At 42.3% G+C, this 25,520-nt stretch overlaps 1 protein-coding gene across 1 annotated transcript in view; it reads left to right on the forward strand.

Moving 5' to 3' along the window:
• The window catches only part of TOP1 (DNA topoisomerase I), a 56,328-nt gene extending 35,464 nt beyond the window's left edge, over positions 1–20,864 (forward strand). The window contains exons 11-18 of the mRNA XM_060285322.1: positions 10,371–10,620; positions 11,562–11,747; positions 12,829–12,897; positions 13,440–13,554; positions 14,843–14,970; positions 18,068–18,162; positions 18,384–18,533; positions 19,565–20,864. Coding sequence (XP_060141305.1) covers positions 10,371–10,620; positions 11,562–11,747; positions 12,829–12,897; positions 13,440–13,554; positions 14,843–14,970; positions 18,068–18,162; positions 18,384–18,533; positions 19,565–19,667 — 1,096 coding nt within the window. The 3' untranslated portion in view covers positions 19,668–20,864. The remainder of the gene's footprint in view (positions 1–10,370; positions 10,621–11,561; positions 11,748–12,828; positions 12,898–13,439; positions 13,555–14,842; positions 14,971–18,067; positions 18,163–18,383; positions 18,534–19,564) is intronic.
• Positions 20,865–25,520: the final 4,656 nt, after the last annotated feature.

Raw genomic sequence — 25,520 nt, forward strand, 5'->3', positions numbered from 1 at the left:
CAATGAAGAACGTGGTAAATGTGTATTGGCTTCTACAGCTAGTTCTCTTCCTCACCTTCCTTGGCTCTGAAGAAGGGAATGTAATTACTCTGAATCCAGAAAGAGGTTGTAAAATCTAGAGTCTTACATACTCTGTCTTCCTAAGGTTTCATCTGGGTAGATTCCACCAGGACCAAGTGGGATAATGTATGTGAAAGCATATCATAAACTGTTGAGTACCCATGTGCTGCTGCTTATTGATGCTGCTACTGACAGGAGGAAACTGTCTTGGAAGGGCAGTCAGTTCTTGTTAGCCTGCTAGGCATACCCTGCTTGGGCAAGTCCCTCAGACATACTATGGAAATGTGAACGGCAACTTAAAAGAGAGATGGACTCCGCAGGAAAACAGTCAAGGAATTAGTTCTATATAGACTGACTGTTTACATGCAGGGGACTGAGGCTAAAGACCCTCTTAATCTTGGTTTATAGTTTATTAAACACGTTAAGATTTGAAAGCCACAGCTCAAAAGGCTGTGTGTCTTTTCAAGACTAAACGCACATTTTCTAGCTTATAGTCCTGTGTCCTAATGAAAAATACCCATGTATATATTTTCTTCAGTGTAATTGGAAAACGTCACTGTTTTTAGTTTAGAGTAAGTATAAAATCAGAAAGAGAACCCCTGTGGCAAGTAAAAGTCAAGTCATTTAAAGAAACATGTTGTATTCCTCTTCTGAAATACCACCAAGCCATAGGGCTACCAAGGTGGATAAACAATGATTTTAGCCCTCAAGGAACTTACGGGCTGCTGGGCAAATCGGATAAGAAGTCGATTGTATTGGAAAGGTAAATGTTGAATGCTTCAGATAAATGGAGTAGTTATTCCCAGCAGTTAGAGAGATTAGAAACAACTTTATGAAGGAAATTTTGTTACAGTTAGGTCTTAAAAGAGAGGCATTTAAAACAGAGAAATGTGTCATTATGGACAGAGACGAGGAGTGTGAAAAGGAGTAACAAAGAATTGTCAAGTGATGGTTGCACAACATTGTGAATGTGCTAGCTGTCACTAATGGTAAATTTTATATTATGTGTGTTCTACCACATAAAAAAAATTTATCAAAATAAAAGATTTTAGATTACTGTTAAAGTATTTTCACATAAGTTGACATTTGATTCTGTTAGTAACCACACCAGACATGAACTAATGCCATCGTTTTACAGATAAATTTAATCTCTGAGAGGCCAAACTGTTGCCAGCCTTAAATGCCATGCTAAAGCGACTAGACCATGTTCTGCATTTGATGGAGAACCACTGGCTTGGAACAGAGGAGTGTCTTGAGCATAACCCGACTTGAGCAAGATTTACAGGCATTACACATAATCAAATCAATAAATACAAACTGTTGTACATGCTGCAAAGGATACAGGGTACCTATTTGAGAGTATGCCAGGGCACCTGATCTGGCTTCTGGGGTTTAGGAAACGCCTTTCTGAGAAAGTTATATTTAAGATGAGACTTACAGAATGAATAGGATTTATCCATGGAAAGGACAGGGGAATGGGCATTCCAAAGAAAATAGCCTTTTGAAATCCCTGAGGTAAGAAGGAGCTGCGTGTTCTTGAGGACTGAAAGGTGAACACCGTAATTGGAGTATAATGAGCAAGAAAGAGGCATGATGAGAGGAGACTGGAGAGAGGAATGCAGGCTAGATCTTCAGACTCTTCCTTAAAAAAAATTTTAAGTTTTTTTTTTTTTAATGTGGACCATTTTTAAAGTCCGTATAGAATTTTGTTACAGTATTGCTTCTGTTTTTTGTTTCTGTTTTTAATTATTTATTTATTTTTGGCTGCGTTGGGTCTTCGTTGCCTCACACTGGCTTTTTCTCGTTGCGGGGAGCGGGGGCTACTCTTCGTTGCGGTGTGCGGGCTTCTCATTGCGGTGGCTTCTCTTGTTGCGGAGCACAGGCCCTAGGTGCGTGGGCTTCAGTAGTTGTGGCACGCGGGCTTCAGTAGTTGTGGCTCGCGGGCTCTAGAGCACCGGCTCAGTAGTTCTGGCACATGGGCTTAGCTGCTCTGTGGCATGTGGGATCTTCCGGGACCAGGGATTGAACCCCTGTCCCCTGCATTGGCAGGCAGATTCTTAACCACTGCGCCACCAGGGAAGCCCTTGCTTCTGGTTTTATATTTTGGTTTTTTGGCCACGAGGCATGTGGGATCTTAACTCTCCGAGCAGGGATAGAACCCACAACCCCCTGCATTGAAAGGCAAAGTCTTAACCGGTGGATCGCCAGGGAAGTCCCTAAAATTTTGTCTATTATCCAAATCCAGTAGGAAGCCACTGGGTTTTAAAGAGGGGAATAATGCGATTTGTGTTTTAGTAACCTGTGATATAACTGATCATTCTGACTGCTGCTCTGTGGAGACTGGATTGGACACAGACAGGAAGTAGGGAGACCAGTAGGAGGTTGTTGCAGTACTCCAGGCAAGAAATGGCAATGACCTAGACAAGATGATGGCAGTGGGGGTCGAGAGAGGGGAATAGATGCCAAATACATGTGTGGTCTACAGGCAGGATTAGAGTCGATAGTAGGAGAGTCTCTGAGGGTTAAGAGACTCGTTAGACAAGCTGGTGGAGCTCCTCAAGGGCAGAGAGCCAGCCAATTTTTATTCAGACAATATCCAGATAACTGCTGTGCACTGTAAGGATTTGTGCAGGTTTCTGAGTGATGGTTATGGTAGTAAACCTAGAAAGCCACCTAGATGTAGGCCCTGCCTAGAACCTTATACCCAGGACAGAGTGGCTCACTCTAGCAACTGGGGTTGGGATCCTGAGTCATGAAAAATGGTTAAAGCTTTGGCAAGTGGTACTGTTGAGGGGAAAATAAATGTGATTTCTTAAGCTTTCTGTCAGTCCTCCTCGGTTATGTCCCACTCAGCAGAACAGATCTTCAGAGGTCGAGGTTTTGACAGCATGTTAAATGGTTTTTTAACTGCACTGCCAGCAGGAGAAGCATTCTCTTTTTAGATAAAAAATAGAACGATACAAGTAACAGGGATTTTATTTTCAATGAAATATTTCAAATATACAAGAATAGAAATAATGAACACTTATATACCTACCATCTGGCTGTGTCAAACCTTAACGCCATGTCCTATTTCAGTTGCTTCATTTCATAAAAAGTATTCTGAAAACCATAGCTTGAAGCCCACTAGGTACCATTCATCTCTTTCCCTAGAGAATACTATATTGAATTTAATGTTTTCATTCTTGTGTGTATTTTTGTATTTTTACAGTGTATTATGTGTGCATGAACAATATGTAGTATTGTTTTACAAGGTTTGATTTTAAATTAGATATGTTATTGAGATCGTTCTGCAACTTATTTCACCCAGCTTTGGTGTTGAGATTTTATTATCTTGATATACATTTCTAATTTATCCATTTTATTTGCTACATGGTATTCTATTATATAAAAAATTATCTGGGGCTTCCCTGGTGGCGCAGTGGTTGGGAGTCCGCCTGCTGATGCAGGGGACATGGGTTCTTGCCCCGGTCCCGAAAGATCCCACATGCTGCAGAGTGGCTGGGCCCATGAGCCATGGCCGCGGAGCCTGCGCGTCCAGAGCCTGCGCGTCCGGAGCCTGTGCTCCGCAAAGGGAGAGGCCACAACAGTGAGAGGCCCGCGTACCGCAAAAAAAAAAAATTATCTGTTCTCTTGTCAAGAGACACTTCGGGTTTACAGTCATTAGCTAATATAAATAGTGCTGGCATAAACACATTTTCCTTGTGTATACAGACGAAAATGTCCCTTAAAAATTCTTTATTAGATATTTCCAAATTGTTCTCTAAAGTACTTGAACGAGTTTACATCACCACCATCCTCCCAACATTGAGCACAAGTTTCTCTTTTTTCCATATGTTTCTAAGATTTTGCTTTTTATATTTGGATCTTTGATCCACTAGAATGTATTTTTGTGTATGGTGTGAGGTTGAGATCTAATGTATTTTTCCCAAATGCATAACCAGTTGTCCCAGAACAATTTAGTTGTGTTACCCCTCTGTCATGTATCACATTTGTACACATATGTCATATTGTTCTGGGCTCTCTGTCCTGTTTCATTTGTCTGTTTCTTCATCAGTAGCATACTGTCTCAACTACTGTAGCTTTATAAACTCTTACTATTGAGTCGGACAAGTTTCCTTCGTCTCATTCTTCAAAATTGTCTTGGCTCTCTGCTGTTCCACATTAATTCTGAGATAAATTTGTCAAGTTCTAATGAAGACGATTGAGACTTTTCTTATAAGATTGCATTGAAATTATAGATTAATAGGGAGAAAATATTGAGATTATTTTACTGAATCTTCCAATCCATGAACATGTTATACCTCTCTATTAATTCATATCTTTGAATATACCCTTCAATATTGTTTTGTAATTTTCTCCATAGAGGTATTACACATTTTTTTAAACTTTTCTTAGAGACCTTATAGTTTTTTGTGCTATTGAATAAGTATTTTTCGTTGTTACATTTTTGTTTGTTGTTACTGGAGTGGTAATGCTGTTGATTTTTTTAATATTGATCTTCTATCTGGCAACATTGCTGAACTCTTAAAGTGTCTGTGTCTTTTTGGAGTTTCTATATAGTGACACTATTTTTATATTTTTAAAAAAACAATCATTCATGAAACCTTAACTTCTCACTAGTCAGCTATTGTCACAGTCAAATACTTGATTAATTTCTGTACTCAGTACCTTCTCTCTGGGTTTACTTGTTGAAATACATCCTTTATCATTTATTTAGTGAGTTTCCATAGGTGGCAAATTTTTCTTTTATCTGAAAGTTTCTTTATCTTCGTTCTTATGATCTGTCTTTTCTCCAGTAAAGAATGCATCTTTATTATTGGCGATCTATGGTGTATCTAAATATACATATATTTTTAAAGATACTCAGACTAGACTTTCAATTTGAGGACAAAAGCATTTTTATTCTAGAAAACTCTCGGCCATTATTTCTTCCATAGCTTCTAGGCCATTCCTCTCATTTATTTGTCTCTTTAGGTCTGGTCTTCATTTTCAGGGGAGTTCTGGAGACTTATTTCTGTTCACTAATTCTCTTTTTGATTATATCCAATCTAAAGTTTATCCCACCTATAATCCCACCTATAATTTGCTTCAATTATTATTTTTGTTTTCAGGATTTCTAATTATTTTTATTTCATATTTACCTGATTTCATTTCATTTCATTTAAGACATGTGCTTATTTTATCATTCTTTTGTCCTTTTTAGTAGATGTTATATATATTTTTTTCTCTTGAAAGTCTTTGTTCTTTAAAATGTTACCTGAAGTGAATTCATGTACTAATTATCTTGTTGGCAGTTCTTCTAACCCATTTTCCTCATATATTTTGGAATTTGTTTGTAAACCCTTTTGAACGGGAAGTAGTTTTTGTCTGTGTATCATTCCCTTTTCCTCCTCTTTGCTCTCCACTTCTCTGCTCATACCTCCTGTCTTGGAGCGAGTCTTCTAACCCAGCTCAGCCCATGCTAACACAGCCCCTGGTTTCAGGTTGCCCCTTCTTGCATGGAGCACTTTCATTGCTACATGTTTGGAGTACAGTGATGATTAAAGCATGAATTCATTGACCTGATCTGACCCAAAAGTCTGTGAAGAGTAAGTTTTTGTCATAGAGGGTGAAGGGTGGTAACTGGTGGTTTTACTTCATGGAGGACTTTAGGTCCAGTTTATGGGAGGCTGCCACCATCATGGGGCTCTGCTGTACACCTTTCTGCTCAGCCTCCAGGGATTTCTCCTGAGATTCTTTGCTTGCTCTTGTATCTATATTTTGCTCATTCACTTCTTGCATGTAATACTGTTACACCTTTCTGCTCCATCTCTGCTCCTTCAAAAAATTTAACTCAAGCATGATATGACTTACAGATTTTTGACAATTTAAAAAATTTGGTTAGTCAAGGGTAAAAAAGCACAGCTGAAATGTGTCCCTTTGATGTACCCTGTCCTTGCCCCCTTTCTAGAAACTTGGATTGGTCTGCTTGTGGTCATAGCCAGCATTACACTACTTCTGGTCTCCCAGGTCATTGAAAGGATCAGGACTTCTGAGAGCCACAGTAACACATGCTCCAGTTACTGAAAAGATTGTCCTGAGCTCATTCACATCTTTATATACTCATCTTGGTTTGTTCCGCTTTTCCACCCAGGATTCCCGTTATACAGACATCTTCTTGCAAGTGTTTCCATTCCCTTCCTTTTCCACTCTGTACCTGGTGCCCGTATAATCTGAAATAGCAGGGAAATGACGGTCAGCTTTCTGGAACCTGTGTTTTCAACAAAACTCTCTGATCCCAGAAAAACTATGGATCAAGAGGTTGCAAAAGGACTGCTTATAGTAAGTTCTCAACTGCTAAGTCCAACCCCTGCCAAGCATTATCTGGTCTTGTAACCTGGGGAAGTAGGCCTTAGTAAAAGTAAGACTCTCAAACCAGCCTTAGCTTTATGAACAAAATTTATCATTTTTCTTTTAAATGAAGTACAGCAACCTTCAGTATCACTGTTGCTATCACATTGCATTCAATCATACTAAGATATTCTCAGTGCCAAATACCCACTTCTATTTTTTCTCTCTTTAGGACCTAGGGGTTTCAAAGATGTATGTGTCTACAACCTTTTAAATGTAACCATCTGGGATTACAGGGCTGGATTGAAGGAAAATGTCTTTGTAAAACTTGCTAGTTTTGGGAAGCTCTGATTTTGGTGAGTTTTATTAGAAGGAGAAAATAAGACGTGCTTATTTTTTAAAAAATTGCATTCTGAACCTGACTTCTTAGTATACAGTTCTAAATTTTTAAGTGTAAGAGCTAGAACATTAAAGCTTCTAGATGATAATCATGGTAGAACATCTTCATTACCTTAGATTTCTTAGGACACAAAATAAACACTAACAATAAGCAGTTGATACAGTGGACTTTATTAAAAATAAAAACTTATGTTCAACACAGGACACTGCTAAGATAATAAATATACAAGTAACAGACTGGGAGAAAACATTTGCAACATGTATATCTGACAAAAGACTTGTATCTCAAATATACAAAGAATTCCTATCCCTCAATAATAAAAAAGAAAAAACATCCCCATAAAAAAGAGCAAAAGACAGACAGATGCTTTAGAAGGTAGAGGATTGGCCAGTAAAAAAGCACATGAAAGAGTACTCAGCATCACCAGTTATCAGTGGAATGCAGATTTAAACCACAATAAGATACTAATTCCAGTTCTAGGTAATTTTGCTGCAAATAAAATGAAAACATATGTCCACAAAAAGACCTATACAACAATGTTCATAATGCTATATTTATGCTAGTCTAAAACTGGAAACATTCCAGGGGTCCATCATCAGAATAAACACAGTGTAGTATAGTCAAACACATTAGAGATAGTCATGGAATATACCAGCAAGGTAAAAGGAGTGAACTGCTGATAAATACAACAACATGGATGAATCTTTAAAACACATTGAGCAGCCAGACATGAGAATCTAAACTTTATGATTCCACTTAAATAATATTCTAGATTAGTCAAAGCTAATCTATGATAATAGAAATCAGATTAAAAGATCAGTGGTTGCTTGGTTGGTGATCAACTGGGAAGGGTCATAAGGGAACTTTCTGGAATGACAGAAATATTCTCTAACTTGATGGGGTGTAGGTTACATGGGTTACGGATGGTCAAAACTGATCTAACTGTATACTTAAATCTGCATAACGTAAAATCTTTTTAGAAGATTTACTCAGAGTGAAAGGTTGAATAGGAAGTATTGGAAGGAAAAATACTACTTTTATCTGAAAAGAATTTGAATCTATAAAGAACTCTACAAATCAATAATAAGACAAACATATTTAAGAATGGGCATGTATGGAAAGCTGGTTGGATTTTATTTTTAAACATAGTATAAACACATAGGGCCAGTTTATTGTCTTTTGTTTAAATTATGTATGTGTGGGGTTCAGATTGCTGTTCACTCTCTGGATTCTGTTTAGGGAAACTGAAGGGCACAGGGATATGCATACTTCTTAGAGGCCAGCCCTCTCCTTTTAGACCTAGACAAGGTGGCTCTTCCCACCACCCCCATCTCTGTGTCCTTATTTGAGAGAATCCTGGATCCTTGTGCCAGGAGCCTAGCCAACCTGTGAAGAAAATCTGGTCTTGTGGTTATCCCGTGAATGACTTACTTGTTAGGTTTTCTAAACTTTGTTTCACTGGTATGACTAAGGAATGAGCAAGTGTAACCCTACTGGACTTCGAAGACTCAGACTCAGGCTTTGGTAGGCCTGTGTGTATCAGAATGATGGGAGAGAGCTCACTTCTGAGCTGGAGACTGTACTGTTGAAGATGAGCCTTTCGTGTCCCGTCTTTTGTGTGTGTGTATATAAGAATGATTGTCAGGGAGATTTATTACTGACTTGAGATTTATTACTTACATGAGGAAAGTTTCTACCGCACTTTTTTCTTATTTGCCCTCGTTTTTTTCCTTTTTTAAGATGTGTAATTGCTTTTTTTTTTTTGATTGCATTGGGTCTTTGTTGCTGCCCACGGGCTTTTCTCTAGTTGCGGTGAGCAGGGGCTACTCTTCGTTGCGGTGCACGGACTTCTCATTTCAGTGGCTTCTCTTCTTGTGGAGTGCGGGCTCTAGGGCATGCAGGCTTCAGTAGTTATGGCACACGGACTCAGCAGTTGTGGCACACGGACTTAGTTGCTCCGCAGCATGTGGGATCTTCCCAGACCAGAGATCAAACCCGTGTCCCCTGCATCGGCAGGCAGATTCTTAACTACTGTGCCATCAGGGAAGTCCTATTTGCCCTCTTAAATGTCAGAATGTACTTAGAAAAACCAGAGAGAAGTTTTCAGCTTCCCATTGACAGTATATAGAACTTGGATATTTCTCCTGTATCACTCAACTACTAAACCACCCACCCACAACAACAGGTAGTTACTGAGCCTCTTGTTTTGTAGCCAAACAAGCATATACAACTAGTCCACACACAGTTGTGGGAGAGTGCTGATGACTCATTAGCGTAGCTTTCATTTCTGAATGTTAGGAGCTAGAAGCAGAAGACGTTTCTTTCTTTCTTCTTCCCTTCCCTTTCTCCCTTTCTTTCTCTCCCTCTCTCTCTCTTCCTTGAGTCTTCTTTGCTGTGCATGGGCTTTCTCTAGTTGCGGCGAGTAGGGGCTACTCTTCGTTGTGGTGCACGGGCTTCTCATCGTGGTGGCTTCTCTTGTTGCGGAGCACGGGCTGTAGGCTTGCAGGCTCAGTAGTTGTGGCTCGTGGGCTCTAGAGTACTGGCTCAGTAGTTGTGGCGCACCGGCTTAGTTGCTCCGCGGCACGTGGGATCTTCCCGGACCAGGGCTCAAACCCGTGTCCCCTGCATTGACAGGCGGGTTCTTAACCACTGTGCCACCAGGGAAGCCCCAGAAGACATTTCTTGCTCCATGTGCCCCACACACCTGCGTGCTCAGAAGGCCAGGTACCTTGACTGCAGTTCTTATGCCTCAAAGACCACATGTCTATGTCATAGGTAGAAATCACTGCAACTCTCTTCGGTTGTTGGCTGGGGGAACTAAGAGCCGAGATTCTTGAGTTCTCAAATTCTTTCCCTGTGTTCATGTCATATAGTCTGTTTCAGGCCTTGTAATATTCCCTGGCCCTTTTGGATTTCTTGGATTTTCTTTATTTTCCTTCCTTTCCTTTCTCACTTGACATTATTATCAGTCCTTGCTTGTGAACCTTTTTTCATTCAACAAGGTAACAGAAATCTTTTTCCATCACTGTTGATTAGATTGTCTTTTCACACCCTTTTTAAAACCTTTCATTGGCTTTAGAATCAATTTTTAAACCTGCCACTAAAAGCTCTGTTAAAAAAATGTCTTCCCAATAACACTGTTTCCCTCAGTCTCATTAAGAATACTTTTAAATGCAGAAGTTAGAAAATGGTGAATAATTATAGCTGTTCCTGGAAGTCACTGTGTTCCTTAGTAATTACATGTTGTTATCTTTGGTTCTGCTTCCTTGACAGTTCCATCAAATTGTGAATGATTGTCTTGAATTTAATGAAATTCAGTCCTAGCAGAAAACTGTTGTTGGGTCACAGATTCAGCAGCAAAGCTGTGATGCTGATGTGGGAATAGGGATGTTTATACCCTTTGTGTTGACAGAAGTTAATTTGGGGGACATGTCATGTGGGCTTTTCTTAAGAACATAAACATTTCACAAAATGAAAGCCAGAGGCTTTCTTAGCAATCAGACAAGAGCCAGTTCTGCTTGTCAGGGAAATGGGACAGCGTGAGTTCTCATCAGGTATATGCCTTGCTTAACTGAAGCTCAAGTTCCTTCTCTTTGGTTCAGAGCTCTGAACTTGGATATTCAGTGTCTGTCTTTACTCCACCGTCCCTAAGCAATCCACCTTTGGCGCTGGGTCTTTTGCAGGGTGAGAAAGACTGGCAGAAATATGAGACTGCTCGGCGGCTGAAGAAGTGTGTGGACAAGATCCGGAACCAGTACCGGGAAGACTGGAAGTCCAAAGAGATGAAAGTCCGGCAGAGAGCTGTAGCTCTGTACTTCATCGACAAGGTGAGAGCATCTTCCCGTCACGTCGTCTACCATGTTCATCTTAACGAAGATGTGGGAAGCATTTACTCCTCCAGGCCCTGTGCTATAAGTACTGCTGGAGAGGTAGTGATAGCCCAGACATCTGTGGTCCTGCTCACCTGATCTCTGGTCCAGTAAGGAAGGTAGAAGTGGAGAGAGAGGTGTTCAGTGTCTGATGCTGTCTAGATACAGTCTGCCTAATAGGAGGATCTTCATGAATCTGAATGTGCCAGAAATACTGACACTTTCAAACTCTTTCTGACAATGCACCACCCCCCCAAATTTTATTTTATATCACAACCCAACACATAAATATGTTTGTGTGTAACTGAAACAAATGTTGCACAAAATAATGCTTAGCCTTTCTATGAGCAGTGAATTCAGATGTCTTTTACTCTTTCTTGTTTTTAAACAGGATGGTTATAATCCTTAAAATTGGTTAAATAATCTGCCAATGTATCACAACTACAGTTTAGAAGTCAGTGCTTTGAAGATCAGTTTCTCAGCACTCTTTTGGAAGAAAAAGATTTCTTATTTTCCCCGGTTTTGCACTGAGTGTATTTATTTTAACACAAGTTCTTATTGTCTTAAAAATTAAGCAAAATTACGAGACTAGCTTTTTGAGTCTGATTGCTGAGAGTTTAAAATATGTTCTTTCCTCTATCCCCATTTGAAAGGACAAGAGTAAACAGAAGCTTAGATTTCTGGGAAAGTTTAATATCCCTTGACGATCCACACTTCATTTTATAAGGGAAGAAGCAACAATGCAGATCCGGAATTCCCAGGCCTTGCAAACTGATGCTCTGTCCCTGAAGAGAATTGGGAGGCTTCTGGTTTTGGTTTCCTACAGAGCCTGTGATGTTGACGTTTCTTCATTCATGCTTACCTTTTTTTTTTTTTTCCATTCTCTCATCCCTGGGCAGCTTGCTCTACGAGCAGGCAATGAGAAGGAGGAAGGAGAAACAGCGGACACTGTGGGTTGCTGCTCACTTCGTGTGGAGCACATCAATCTGCACCCAGAGTTGGATGGTCAGGAATACGTGGTAGAGTTTGACTTCCTGGGAAAGGACTCAATCAGATACTATAACAAAGTCCCCGTTGAGAAACGAGTAAGTTAATGTGGCCTGAGCTCCCTGGCCTGTTTTTTCATTCATTCATTCAACAAGCATTTGTTGAGTGCTTTTTCTGTGCTCTGTGCTTTGCTGAACACTAGAAGAAATGGCTTGAAAGAGAGTGGAGAGGTATTGTTTGGTGTCCTGTGTACCTCCTTTTAGTCCCTGCCCCTCACCCCATGCTACTTTACTGGAATGAGGGGCCATCTCCTGTGGCAGCATTCAACAGAGAATGCTATAGAGAGTTGGCCCTCACAATGAACTGCACATTAGGTTTATCCCATCACACTGTTTTAATGATCTAACCACACTTCAGTATTCCCTGGTCATGTTGCAAATTTGTCATTTTCGTAGCATTGCTCAACTTTCCCCCAACTCCTCATTCAGCAAAAAGGTAGCCCTTGAGTCCCCAGATCTCTGAGCCCATAGCTGAAGAGGGTGCTGCAGCACCACGGTCCGCCAGAAGTACTGGGCTTGAACTGGAGACCTTACAGAGTGCAGTACCCCAGTAGTCCAGCCCTTCAGCAGTCTGATGTTTCATCAGTAATTAGGTTTTGCTGGCTGTGGAAATGTTTCAGATTAAACAAAGCTAAAGAGATCTGACAGTTAAATGTAATATTTGAGTTTAGGTTGGATTCCATACTGGGGAGGTAAAGAACATCATTGGGTCAGCTGACAAAATTGGAATATGGACAATAGATTGGATAAAAATGTGTCAGTATAAATTTATAAAGCTGAGAAGTACTGTGTGTATATAAGGGAATATCTCTATTCTTAGGAAACACACTGAAGTATTCAAGGGTAAAGGGCCATAATTATGTAAGTACCCAGAAATGGTTCCAAACGAATAATTGTGTATATACACACATAAATGTGGAAAGGAAATGAGTGTACGTGTGCACTGCACAAATAGGAAATGAGGTAAAATATTAATGGTAGGTGGATCTGGGTTAAGGATATGGGTGTTTCTTTGTGCTCTGTGGGGTTGGTTTGTTTGTTTGCAAGTTTTAAGTTGCAGTTATTTCCAAAGTAGAGGTTTCAAAAATAATAATAATTAGGCTCTGCTTATTTCTTTTAGGTTTTTAAGAACTTACAACTATTTATGGAGAACAAACAGCCTGAGGATGATCTTTTTGATAGACTCAATGTGAGTGGGTAAACTGCACTGGGTTGAAGAGGGGTCCAGCCAGAGCCTCCCAAGGTCCTAAAGGAGAGGTCTGCCTGGGAGTGACTGGGGCTCTCCCCTCGGCCTGTCCTGGGGCACCCTGTATACTCTCCCTTCCTCAGGCACACAGCAAATCCATGGCCGAAGCCCTGGGATGGGGTGGACGAACCCTGCCTGTTACCCTCTGGCTCCTGCAGAGCCTTCCCTTGGCTGGATGCTTAGCCACCTGTGCTAGAGACCCAAGACCTGTCCCTGAAGTCTTATTGGGGAAGATCTTAATAGGGAAGGATACAGTTGCTTTATTGGCCTGCTTAAGATTGAAGTGTGCTTCTTTGGGAGGTACATGCAACTCTGTATTCTGGAATTCTTCTCCCATTTCCTAACTTCCCACTGGTAGGACAGTAAACTTGGCAAGGTGTAACTGCACTGGCATAAATTTCCTGGAGCTTGCCAGAAGCGCCAGGGTGGTATGTATGGCTTTTACCTAAATCCCAACATCCTCTTCATTGCTTTGTCTCCTCCAGACTGGTATTCTAAATAAACATCTTCAGGATCTCATGGAGGGCTTGACAGCGAAGGTGTTCCGTACATACAACGCCTCCATCACGCTACAGCAGCAGCTAAAGGAACTCACAGCTCGTAAGTACTGCCTGACCAGATAGGGCCCATGGCCTTAGCGATGATGACCACTATCCTTACTCAGCTAAGTCCTAGATCTGTTCTACTTATCCTCCTTGACATTGTGACTGGAAACTTTTTCCCTCCATACCTCTAATAGAGGGCTAAGGCTTAGATGTATAAACAGATCAATGCTGTTTCCCCTATTCCTACTCTAGCTTCTAGAATAGTTTTATGAAATGCTGACAGGGGCTTTCTGTCTGCTCTGATAATGCCTGCATTTTGTGTTTTATATCTATGTTATTTAAAAGCTCATAGAATGAAGATAAAGTGCTGTGATGTTCTGTTAAATTGGAGAGAGTAAGGCTGTCATGGTTACTAAAACAGCATAGGAGCAAATCCTTTCCCTGAGGTTTCTTTTTTTCCCTCTTAAGAGTTGGTAGTATTCGGGACTTCGCTGGTGGTCCAGTGGTTAAGAATCCACCTTCCAATGCAGGGGATGTGGGTTCGATCCCTGGTCGGGGAACTAAGATCCCACATACTGCAGGGCAACTAAGCTCACGTGCTCTAGAGCCCACGCGCCACAACTAGAGAGCCCGCATGCTGCAACTACTAAGCCCACGTGCTGCCACAAAAGATCCTGCATGTCACAATGAAGATCCTGCATGCCGCAACTAAGACCCGACACAGCCAAATAAATAGATAACTAAATAAGTATAAAAGAAAAAAAAGAGTAGGTAGTGTCCTCCTAAAAACTAGCTGCAGAAAGTATCACCAAGATCCACAAGCTTTTTTTCCTCTGGAGCCTAGTCACTGCTGAATTTCCACTGTCCTCTAGAAATATGTCAAATGGTATTAGAAAATGGTATTCAAAAAGCCAAAGATGGGTATGTTGAGGGTCAGTATTTTAGGCTGGGGCAAAGAATGCTATATGACACAAGTAAAAACATTTCTTAGATGACACTTTGTATTTTTCTTTCTGAAAGATATAGTGCCTTGTGGTTTTAAAATGTAAAATTTCTGGTCCCTTCATTTTACCCTCCTCTACAGGCTCTTTCTGTCCCAATTCCCATATTTTCTTCAGGCTATTTTGGGTGGTTAGATGGGGGAGGTGGGCACTGAGGCAAGCAGATGATTCTCTTGACTCTCAGATTTTGACCTTGTGCCTTGTGGGAACCTGAATTGATCATCTGAGTGAGATGAGGACCAGCAAAACCTTTACGTGAGGATAAAGCGCCGGGGAAGGGACATTGTGTGTTCTCTCTTCTTATACAGATGGACTCTTATTACCATGTTTCTTTCTTTACAGCTGATGAGAACATCCCAGCAAAGATACTATCTTATAACCGTGCCAACCGAGCCGTTGCAATTCTTTGTAACCATCAGAGGGCACCACCAAAAACTTTTGAGAAGTCCATGATGAACTTGCAATCTAAGGTATTTTGGATGTGGATGGTGGGGTAGCAAAATGAAGAGAAGCATGTCTGCTATGGGCATTTATACTCCACCCTTCTGGGTTGGGATATCAGAAAGGTTCATGCTAAATAAACGGAAATTTGGTAGTAACTATTGCTGATCAAGATACTGAATATCAGGTACTCATTGTTCAGCAAGTCTTTATTCTGTGTTGAGAAGGTAAATTTGATGTACCCTCTTTGAAATACTGCTAATTATTGTCCTTATACATGAGGATAATGGATATAAAGTCTTCACAATTCCTTTCCACAGCCCAGAAATACAACTATTTCCAAATTATATTGTTTTAAATTGAAGATGATGAAACAATATTTAATTTCCCCCTAATCCTAGCACAACTATTTTTATTTCTGCACATTCCACATGAATCATATTTTTATATAGCTCATGATCAAACATCTGTTGAATACAGGCTGTGTGCCAGAGCTGCTGCCCTAGAGGGAGAGGGTGATGTGCAAACAACTAGACACTGTTCCTCTTCCAGGTGCCTCTCTCCTTCCTCCAGCTCTGCCTGGTACTGAGCTTTTAAGCGGCAAGGCACTTAACATTTGATGATGTGCATTTCTGTGTTACCAATGGCTACATAACTAATCCATTCTAATGTATTAATCCACAATGAGAATTTGTAGATATTTCACTACAAAGCAGACACATGGGTTACAAAGTAAACCAATTATCTTGAAATATGTTTACCAAAAAGTCTGATACAGTAATAGATGTCCTTCCTTATTAATTTATTAAGTTAGATCTTAGGTGGGTCTGATAATTACTATAAATGTCAAGGTAGTCATGAATATAAATGATACTTTGATTTCTGCAGCAATATGAAAATATATGAACTAGCTATGGGTGGTAAAGTCATAGATACTACTGATATTACTGTGTTCAATTGCCCACACTCATAACTGAAGAAGAAATGATGAGTTTCAACTAGAGGTTAATTAAACTACAGATTGATTCTTTTCCATCTGCGTTCACAGCATACTGTACTTGAACAACTGGAGTTTAAAAACTACTGCTGTAGAGTGAGGCTGCATACATATTCTGAGGCCCAGGGTGTTTTCCTTCTGTTGAAATTTCTTCCAGATAGATACCCAGCTGTAGTACATATGGGTCAGAAGACACACATAACCTGCAGTTCATGCTACAGATGCCATCTGGCTTTCCTGAAGGGATGCACACATCCACAGTAAATACATGTGTGTCCACAGACATCTCAAATCCTTGGATCATGTGACTGGCAGGCAAAGAACCTGTACAGACCGCCCATCCTAGCAGCTCTGTTAATGGCAGTCATCTGGTGCCGTTTACTCTCCTCATGCTATCATTTCAAGCCAGAAGTAAAAGCATGACTCTTCAGGTGGTATTTACCTAATTCAGGAGACCCCTCCCTGGAGCATGAGGAGGCCTTTTGTTGGTCTCACTCTGGAACCACTGTTTGGGCACCCAGGCTGCTTGCCAGACGAGCCCTCTAAGCACAGGAACCATCTCCTGTGTGCCCACAAAGCAAACACATGCCCCTGTTTGCCAAGTGAATCAATGGAGTCTTTGATGCTTTGAGAGAATTCAACATAGCCTGCCAATTTAGCATTCCCAGAAATGGTTAAAAGATTGTGGTTTGTTGCATTTCTGGCCTAAGAATCTGGCTAGTAGTGTCTGTGATGCTTTTGTGTCAGTTCCTTCAGCTTGACTTTGGACAACATAGATGTTGGAAGTAAGCCATTCATAGTAAACATATTTAATGATTCTCTCACAATGGTGACCTCTGTTTCCAGTCTTAGGCTGTGCGTGTAAATCTAACAGACAATTCCAGGCTGAGAGCAACAGCTCAGTGTGTATGAGTCAGGCATGTATTTACTCGGCAGAGGTTCCCTTGACCTTACAGGTTAGCAAGGTAGTAACAGGTCAGGGGCTCTCCTGCTCCCAGCACTGTGAGCTCACTGCTTTGGGGCTCTAACTCCACAGTGTTGCTTAAGTAAGAAGAACTTAGGGCTTCCCTGGTGGCGCAGTGGTTGAGAGTCCGCCTGCCGATATAGGGGACACGGGTTCATGCCCCAGTCCGGGAAGATCCCACATGCCGCGGAGGGGCTGGGCCCGTGAGCCATGGCCGCTGAGCCTGCGCGTCCGGAGCCTGTGCTCCGCAACAGGAGAGGCCACAACAGTGAGAGGCCCGCGTACCGCAAAAAAAAAAAAAGAACTTAGAACTGGTTCTTTCAAGCAAGAAAGACTGGAACTGCCTTTGTCTCTTCCTTTAAAGACTGGGTCCCCATGAGATTTCATTTGAAAAAAGAGCTCCACAGCTAAAAAAAGTTTTCAAATCTGCTTTGGGTGATGACCATTTTAATTTCCTTCCCATCTCAGTTTTCTCTCCTTTTAAAAACAGAATGCCAAAGCCAGGCCATGCCATGTATTGGCTTGGAACAGACTAAGCTGAGCTCTTTGGCTTCCTGGGTACCTTTTAATTGCCATTTTCTAGTCCCTCGGATATTCTCTTCAGTGCATCCTTCTTTCTTGAGAAGTTGGCAGCTCCTTCCCAGAGTGCTGGTAGAATCTGAGGAATGAGCTGCGCTCAGTAGATGCAAGGACCCTATCTCAGCTTCATAAAGAGTATCTCATGCAGTTGTATTCTTAGAATGGAAGCGACAACCTGGCACGAGAGCCATTTGATAAACAGCTCTCACCTGTAGCCCTCCTCTCCCAGTATCTAAAACCGAAGTGTTCTCTGACTGTAAGATTAGCACCCACATTCCCAGTCCCAGTGGGTTCTTTTCCCTGAGCTTCTGGATTAATGGGGGCCCTGGGTCACTGCCTATAAAACCCTCATTTCTTCAAGGGTGACTGAAGAACGTAAATGGCCAAGTAGCATTTGAATTCAGCACCCGCTGCACATCTACTCTGTGCCTTCATGAAGCCACCCCTAGTTGTTTTGACCTGGCAAACCACCAAGACAGCCTGCCTGGTGTAGACAACTTCTAGGTTTCATCCTCTCTTGAGGAGCCCTTCTTTGTATTCTCTGGGCTTACTTTATTCCTAAATCTTATTATTCTTCCCCACCCAGATTGATGCCAAGAAGGAACAGCTAGCAGATGCCCGGAGAGACCTGAAAAGTGCTAAGGCTGATGCCAAGGTCCTTAAGGATGCAAAAACCAAGAAGTACGTGCCTGGTGTGATACAAAGCTGGGGGTTGTTGTGAGAGAAAAAAGGGCAGAGCATCAGCCAGAGGCCCTAGCCTTTCTAGGGTTTCTGAGTGATGTCTTTTAGAAACCTCTGTACCTGGGGCTTTTCTGCTTTTACTGTCCCTGGATGGCACCATGGGGTTGCAGTGCTCTTGTCCAGAGGCCAGGCCTGGCTCTTGATGACTTCCTTTCTTCCAGGGTGGTAGAGTCAAAGAAGAAGGCTGTGCAGAGACTGGAGGAGCAGTTGATGAAGCTTGAAGTACAAGCCACAGACCGAGAGGAGAATAAACAAATTGCTTTGGGAACCTCCAAACTCAATTATCTGGACCCAAGGATCAGCGTGGCTTGGTAAGCACCGCACCCTTCTTGAACTCCACCTGCTGGCTTGAGAAGGGTGATGGGGGTTCCAAGAGCGTTGTCAGCTTTCACATGCAGTTCCTACGCTGCACACTTAGAGTCCTCTGGGAAACCTCTGTCTTCTGCTGTGCCCACTACAAATGCATTGGCACATCCTGGATGGTCCTAAATGGTCAACACTGTTACACCATCTTGGAGTGTGTTTGTTTGTTAATGCAGGTATGGTCCCTACCCCTAATGGAACTTTAGGACAAGAATGGAGACTCTTAGTCCTTATTGAAGGAAAAATACAGAAGAGCCCACCCATCTACCTACACTTTAACTTTTCAATAACATTTTTTTTTCTTTACAAGTGAAGGAAGTAAGGTATGGACAAGGAGAAAAAAAAAATGAGAATACAGATCTGAGAAACCTATGCAAAGAGTTTGTGCTACTGTTTGCTTGTTTCCCTGTACCACTGCCCCGCCCTGGCCCCAATTTCCAAAATAAATGGCTTTTTTGGAAGATGCTTATTAGTTAACTTGAGTTATTATTAGCTTCTGGGCCTAGGAGGAGCAGTCATCTCCTGTGGCCCTGCTCCTCTGGGCCAGGGGTTCCAGCAAGCTCTTGTATCCTTTCGACTCTTTTTGCCCTGTTTAGTGCTAGAGGTTTGGTTAGCTTGACAGGCAATAGACTGCAGTGGTTAAGAGCATGGACTCTGGAGCCAGACGGCTTGGGTTCGCTTTTCAGCTCCATTTTAACTAGCTGCATGAGAATAAAAGCAAATTACCTAACTTCTCTGCCTTAGTTTTTCATCTGTACCTTTTTCATTTGTACATCTATAATAGCATCTACTTTAGAAGTCTTTGTCAAGATTAAATGAGTTAAGCACATGAAGCTCTAAGAAACATGTCTGGTACCTTATTAACTCTCATTCTCACCAGACGGATGTGAAGAAGGTGGCACATCCAAGCCTCAGCCTTGGGTCTGGCCCGTTGTTCCCTGAGACACACTAATCCCCGTTCTTTCTCCCTTGTCTGCAGGTGCAAGAAGTGGGGGGTCCCAATTGAGAAAATTTACAACAAAACCCAGCGGGAGAAGTTTGCCTGGGCCATCGACATGGCTGACGAGGACTACGAGTTCTAGCCTGTCTTGAGGGGCAGGAAACAGTTCTGTGAAAAGGAACAGTGTGGTTTGGGGCAGATGGATAAACTGTGAGCCTCGACTGCCCTCGCACCTGAGGGAAAGGGGCAGCAAGTCTTAACAAAGCAACATCTTTGAGAAAAGATAAACCTGGAAATATTATAAGGGAGAGCTGAGCCAGTTGTCCTATGGACAACTTATTTAAAAATATTTCAGATATCAAAATTCTAGCTGTATGATTTGTTTTGAATTTTGTTTTTATTTTCAAGGGGTCAAGTGGATGGGAATTTGTCAGAGTTCTGCCAGACAAATTCACTGTTTCACTGAAACATTTGGATTCTCTTAGCTACTGTATATGAAGTCCGATTATATTGGTGCGTTTTTACAGTTAGGGTTTTGCAATAACTTCTATATTTTAATAGAAATGAGTTCCTAAACTCCCGTCTCCCCCATTTCAGGAATTTAAAATTAAGTAGAACAAAAACCCAGCGCACCTGTTAGAGTTGTCACTATCTATTGTCATGGGAATCAGTTTTCATTAAACTTGAAGCAGTCGTGACATCGGCAGTGTTTTGGTTCAGACACCTGTTCACAGAAAAGCATGATGGGAAAATATTTCCTGACTTGAGTGTTCCTTTTTAAATGTGAATTTTTATTTCTTTTTAATTATTTTAAAATATTTAAACCTTTTTCTTGATCTTAAAGATCGTGTAGATTGGGGCTGGGGAGGGATGAGAGGGGGTGAGCGAGTCTAAGGATAATGAAATAATCAGTGACTGAAACCATTTTCCCATCATCCTTTGTTCTGAACATTCTCTGTGCCCTTTCAGATACCCATCTTTTTCATTTTAAACCCCAGTCTTTCACTTGAAAGATTTTATTGTATAAAAAGTTCCACAGGTCAAAAATTTAGAGGAAAATGAGTATTTGGTCCAAAAAAGGAAAAATAATCAAGATTTTAGGGCTTTTATTTTTTCTTTTGTAATTGTGTAAAAAATGGAAAAAAAACCACATAAAAAGCAGAATTTTAATGTGAAGACATTTTTTGCTATAATCATTAGTTTTAGAGGCATTGTTAGTTTAGCGTGTGTGCAGAGTCCATTTCCCACATCTTTCCTCAAGTATCTTCTATTTTTATCATGAATTCCCTTTTAATCAACTGTAGGTTATTTAAAATAAATTCCTACAACTTAACGGAAACTTGGTGTCTGCCTCTTTGTAACCCAGGGCCCCAGGCCAGAATGGAGCTCTGGGGCTGGGACTTGGAGTGGGATGTGGTCTGCCTGCTCCAGTGATGCCTTCCTCCCCAGGAGCTGGGGGCTGGGCCAGGCCTGGAAGGGGCTGCATCTGTCCTGCTGCCGTGGGTGTGGGTCACAGAGGAGGGAGCCAGAGTCCACATCCTTAGAAAAAGGCAGACCCAGGAAGTGAGGGCAAGTACAGAAAATCTACAAGAACAGGTGGGGTGCAAGAACTATATTTGGAGCATAGGGTAGGTTTATTGAGCAAGACGGAGCAAGTGTATTCAGGAGACAGATTTTGGAACACTTTCCATGTGTGCTGGCAAGAAGCAGTAGGAGCTTCTTTGGGTTTGCTTATGTGGCTAAGGTTACTGTTAGGATGGCAGGAATGAAGGGTACTAAGCCAATCAGAACACTGGATCCCAGAAGCGCTCTCCCAGATGGAATGCAGACTTCTTTTGTTGATTGAGAGAGGGAGTGGTCTGTGACCACTTCTCTGTGCTCTAGTACCTGAGCTGGCCAGGGTCCCTACAAAAATTGTTTTTCCATTCATCCTAGGTTACAGCTAAGTCTGGAATTAGGTTGAAAGGTGAGGTCTCCTGGTCAAATGGAGTCAGGGGGGCAGGAAGGCCAAAGTGGTCAGAACTGGTCCCTTAGCTAGCCAGCAGGCACAGGTGTACTCTGGGAGGAGAGCCATCTCCCTGATGGTCTCTGAAATTCCTGGGGCTGGGCCCACTGCAGAGAATCCTGAGGGGTCCTTGGCAGCCTGTATGTCACTGGCCAGTGAGGGAGGCAGCATTCACCCCAGGAAATAAAGGAAGTTATGTAGCCACCATTGCTTTGGAGCAAGAGATTGCAGCCAGGCATTTTTGAATTCTATGGTTCTGGGGCAGCTAGACCACTGAATGTAAGGAATAGTAACAAGAGAGGCTCGTCCAGTGCCTTATCAATACACTTCAGCAGGACCTGCCACAACCAGAGGACAAACCTTGGACCACAACTAGAAACCGGGGACAGGCGGCCTTACAGGCAGATTATACTGATGAGCACAAACCTGTGCCCACCTTTCCTGGCAAGGACCTTCCTTCTGCTGAGGGCAGGTGCAGGGCAACTAGATACTGGTCAAGAATGGTTGTGAAGGACATCCTGGGTGGTGGCAACAAGGCTGAGAGAGCAAGCCAGAGAATGGGAAGCTGACCTGGCCACTGCAATGAGGGAAGAGTCTAGACAGGTAGGTGAGGGCCAGGTATGAAGGGCCCCGAAGGATGCTTGAACACGGAGTCAGGAGACCACCCCTTCCTATTCATCTGGCAGGTAGGTTCCCTCCTCCCACTTCCAGCCTCATCTGGGAGCAGAGGCCAGATGTGCAGGGTCTGACCCACTCCCTCCTGTCAGGCTCCTCCATGATGCTAGAGTCCAGCTGTGGGCAAAGGGAGACCGCTTCCACACGCTACCACAGCCAGACATCCGGGTGCTTGCTTGCCTCCGCCCTCACCCGCCACGTCTGGTCAGCCCGTCCGTTCTCCCTGTCAAGTCTACCTCAGGCCTCTCCCACATTTAAAAAAACAAAAACAAAAAAAAACGAGAAAAGAAACCACAACTCCCAACCCTTTCCAGCCACCACCCCCTCCCTCTCTCTGTTTCACAAGCACCTGGAATGAGTCATCTCTACCACCCGGTCACTCCCCCACCCACTGCAACTAGCTTCTGCCCCATCTTGCCTCCAGTTCCCCCTCCACTCGGACCACAATCACCCATGAATGAACGACCAAACCACTAAATGGGCTCTGCTTCTGCATCTTATTTAAACTCACTGTGGCACTGGACACTTGACCACTTTTTTTTAATTACTATTGATACATATCATAAATCCACCCATTCCAACTGTACAGTGATTTTTAGTAACTTGAGTGAGTGGTGTAGCCATCACCATAAATCAGTTTTAGAACTTCTTCCCCCCAGTAAGATCCCTCATGCCCACATACAGTTAATCCCCATTCCCACCTCCAGCCTCCACTAATCTACTTTCTCTATAGATCTGTCTTTCCTGGACATCTCACATAAATGGAATCATACAACGTGTGACCACTCCCTTAAAGCACTTCTCTCGGGTTTCCATGGTGCCACCCTCTCCTGATTTTACCCCTCCCTCTCAGGCTGTTGCTTCTGTTTCCTCCTCTATCAGGTCCTTAACTGCTGTGGTTCTCTTCTCAGCCTAGCTGATTTCATTCACACTTGAACACGATGACCTCCACATCATTTCCTACAGCCTAGACCCCCTTCCTGAGCTCCAGACACATACTGCACTGCCAACTACGTCTCAGTGGGGATGTCCGTGTTCAATCTCAAGTCTGTAGAACCGAGCTCAGTACCTACCACTCCAAGCCCACTGCGCCTGGTTTCACATCTCAGAGAAAGGCACCACCATCCACTCTGTCCCCCAACTGGAACCTAGGGCAGCCATCATCCTTCACATCTTTCTCTCACTTCCACAACCAGTAAATCACCAACTCTGATATCACCTCCTAAATACCACATACACCAAATATAGGTATTTCCTCCACAGAAAACTTAAAAAAAATTTTTTTTTTCTTCTGAGAAAAGTGTTTACTTATATTTCAGTCCTTACAAAATCCCTCATATATTGCGTTATTCTCTCAACTGTTTCGAACCGAAAAGCACTTTCTGGAGAAAACACATTATCCTGAAATGACCTCAGTCAAGCTAGTTTTGGATGATTATAAGTAGTCCCTTGACAAAACGAGTAAACAAGGAGGCAAAGAAATTTACCACAGACGCGGTAATTATTTCTCACAATCCCAAGTATTACATGTAAACAGGCCTCTTCAAGATCACTTTAAATAGCAAAACGGTGTTGATTTTTTCAGGTTTGAAAATGATACTGCAGTTATGTATGTATGTTTTTAAAGAGTCTTTTAGAAAAACACTGAAATATTTATAGATAACATTATAGAGCTAAGATCTGTGTCAAAATTATATGGAAGGGGTTAGCGGGTAGAGTCTGGCACAAAACAAGAGTGGCCACCAGTTCATAATTAAAGCTGGCTGATGCTATCCTGTCTCCATTTATATATATTTGAAATTTTCTGTAACATTTTTAAAGCAATACAGTTTAAGTGGTGATTATGTAGATCATTAATATATATCTATGGGAGAAATGAAAAGAAACCTGTTTTAATGTTATACAAAAAGGTAATTATGCTTAGGTTAACATTTCTAGTGACAGTATCACATACTGATTCAAAAAGTATTTTCTCTGCAACAACACAGATGAATCTCAAAAACATTATGCTGAACATAGACCCAAGGGTACATACTCTATGATTCCATTCACATGAAATTTTAGAACTCACATAACTAATCTGTAGTGACAGAAAGTAGACAGTGATTGCCGGCTGGGGGCAGGGGAGATTGACTGTAAAAGGACACCCAAACACTTTTTGGGGTGATGGAAATGTTCTATGACTTAACTGGGTGGAGGGCACATGAGGGTATACATTTGTCAAAGCTCACCAAACTTCACACTTAAAATGGGTGCATTCTGGGCTTCCCTGGTGGCACAGTGGTTGAGAGTCCGCCTGCCGATGCAGGGGACGTGGGTTCATGCCCCGGTCCGGGAAGATCCCACGTGCCGCAGAGCGGCTGGGCCCGTGAGCCATGGCCGCTGGGCCTGCGCATCCGGAGCCTGTGCTCCGCAACGGGAGAGGCCACAACAGTGAGAGGCCCGCGTACCGCAAAAAAAAAAAAAAAAGTGTGCATTTTAGTCTATGTAAGTTATTCCTTATTAAAGCTGATTTTTCAAAAGTGCTCTTTCTCAACTGAGAAGGAAGATGACGTGCTTTCAGAAATTATACTAGATGACTCAAAAAGTGGCTTTAATGGCGACAACTATATAGAAGTCAAAGATTCATGTAAAGAGGGACTTCCCTGGTGGCTCAGTGGTTAAGAATCTGCCTGCTGATGCAGGAGACACAGGTTCGAGCCCTGGTCCGGGAGGATCCCACATGCCACGGAGCAGCTAAGCCCATGCGCCACAACTACTGAAGCCCGCATGCCTAGAGCCCATGCTCCACAAGAGAAGCCACCACAATGAGAAGCCTGCGCACCGCAATGAAGAGTAGCCCCCACTCGCCACAGCTAGAGAAAGCCCACGTGCAGCAATGAAGACCCAACACAGCCAAAAATGAAATAAATAAAATAAATTTAAAAGATAAATAACTAAAATATGTAACTAAATAAACTTATATGTGGACATCTGAATCATGCATCTCTAAAAATATTTATCAATACATTTTAGTTGCAAAAATAGCCACAAAACACCTGGAGTGTGACCTTATTGTGAAAACAGGTGACTGACTGTTTTATATTTAGAGCTGCCATATCTTAAGGCATACCCCTCACTTTGCTCTGTCCCCACAGCCACCAACAGGTCTAGTAAGGTCAGCTGTCCCTTCCCAGTGCTCCAGGGGCCCTTATCACACTAAATTGTCATCTGTTGACAAACGTCTGTTGGCATTTCTCTCTCCACTACTGGAGTGGGAACTCAGTCTGATTCATTCTGTCTCAGTGCTATAGAGGAGGCATCAGGAGTGTTTGT

The sequence above is a fragment of the Globicephala melas genome, chromosome 15 (genome assembly GCF_963455315.2).
Source record: "Globicephala melas chromosome 15, mGloMel1.2, whole genome shotgun sequence".
Lineage (NCBI taxonomy): Eukaryota > Metazoa > Chordata > Mammalia > Artiodactyla > Delphinidae > Globicephala > Globicephala melas.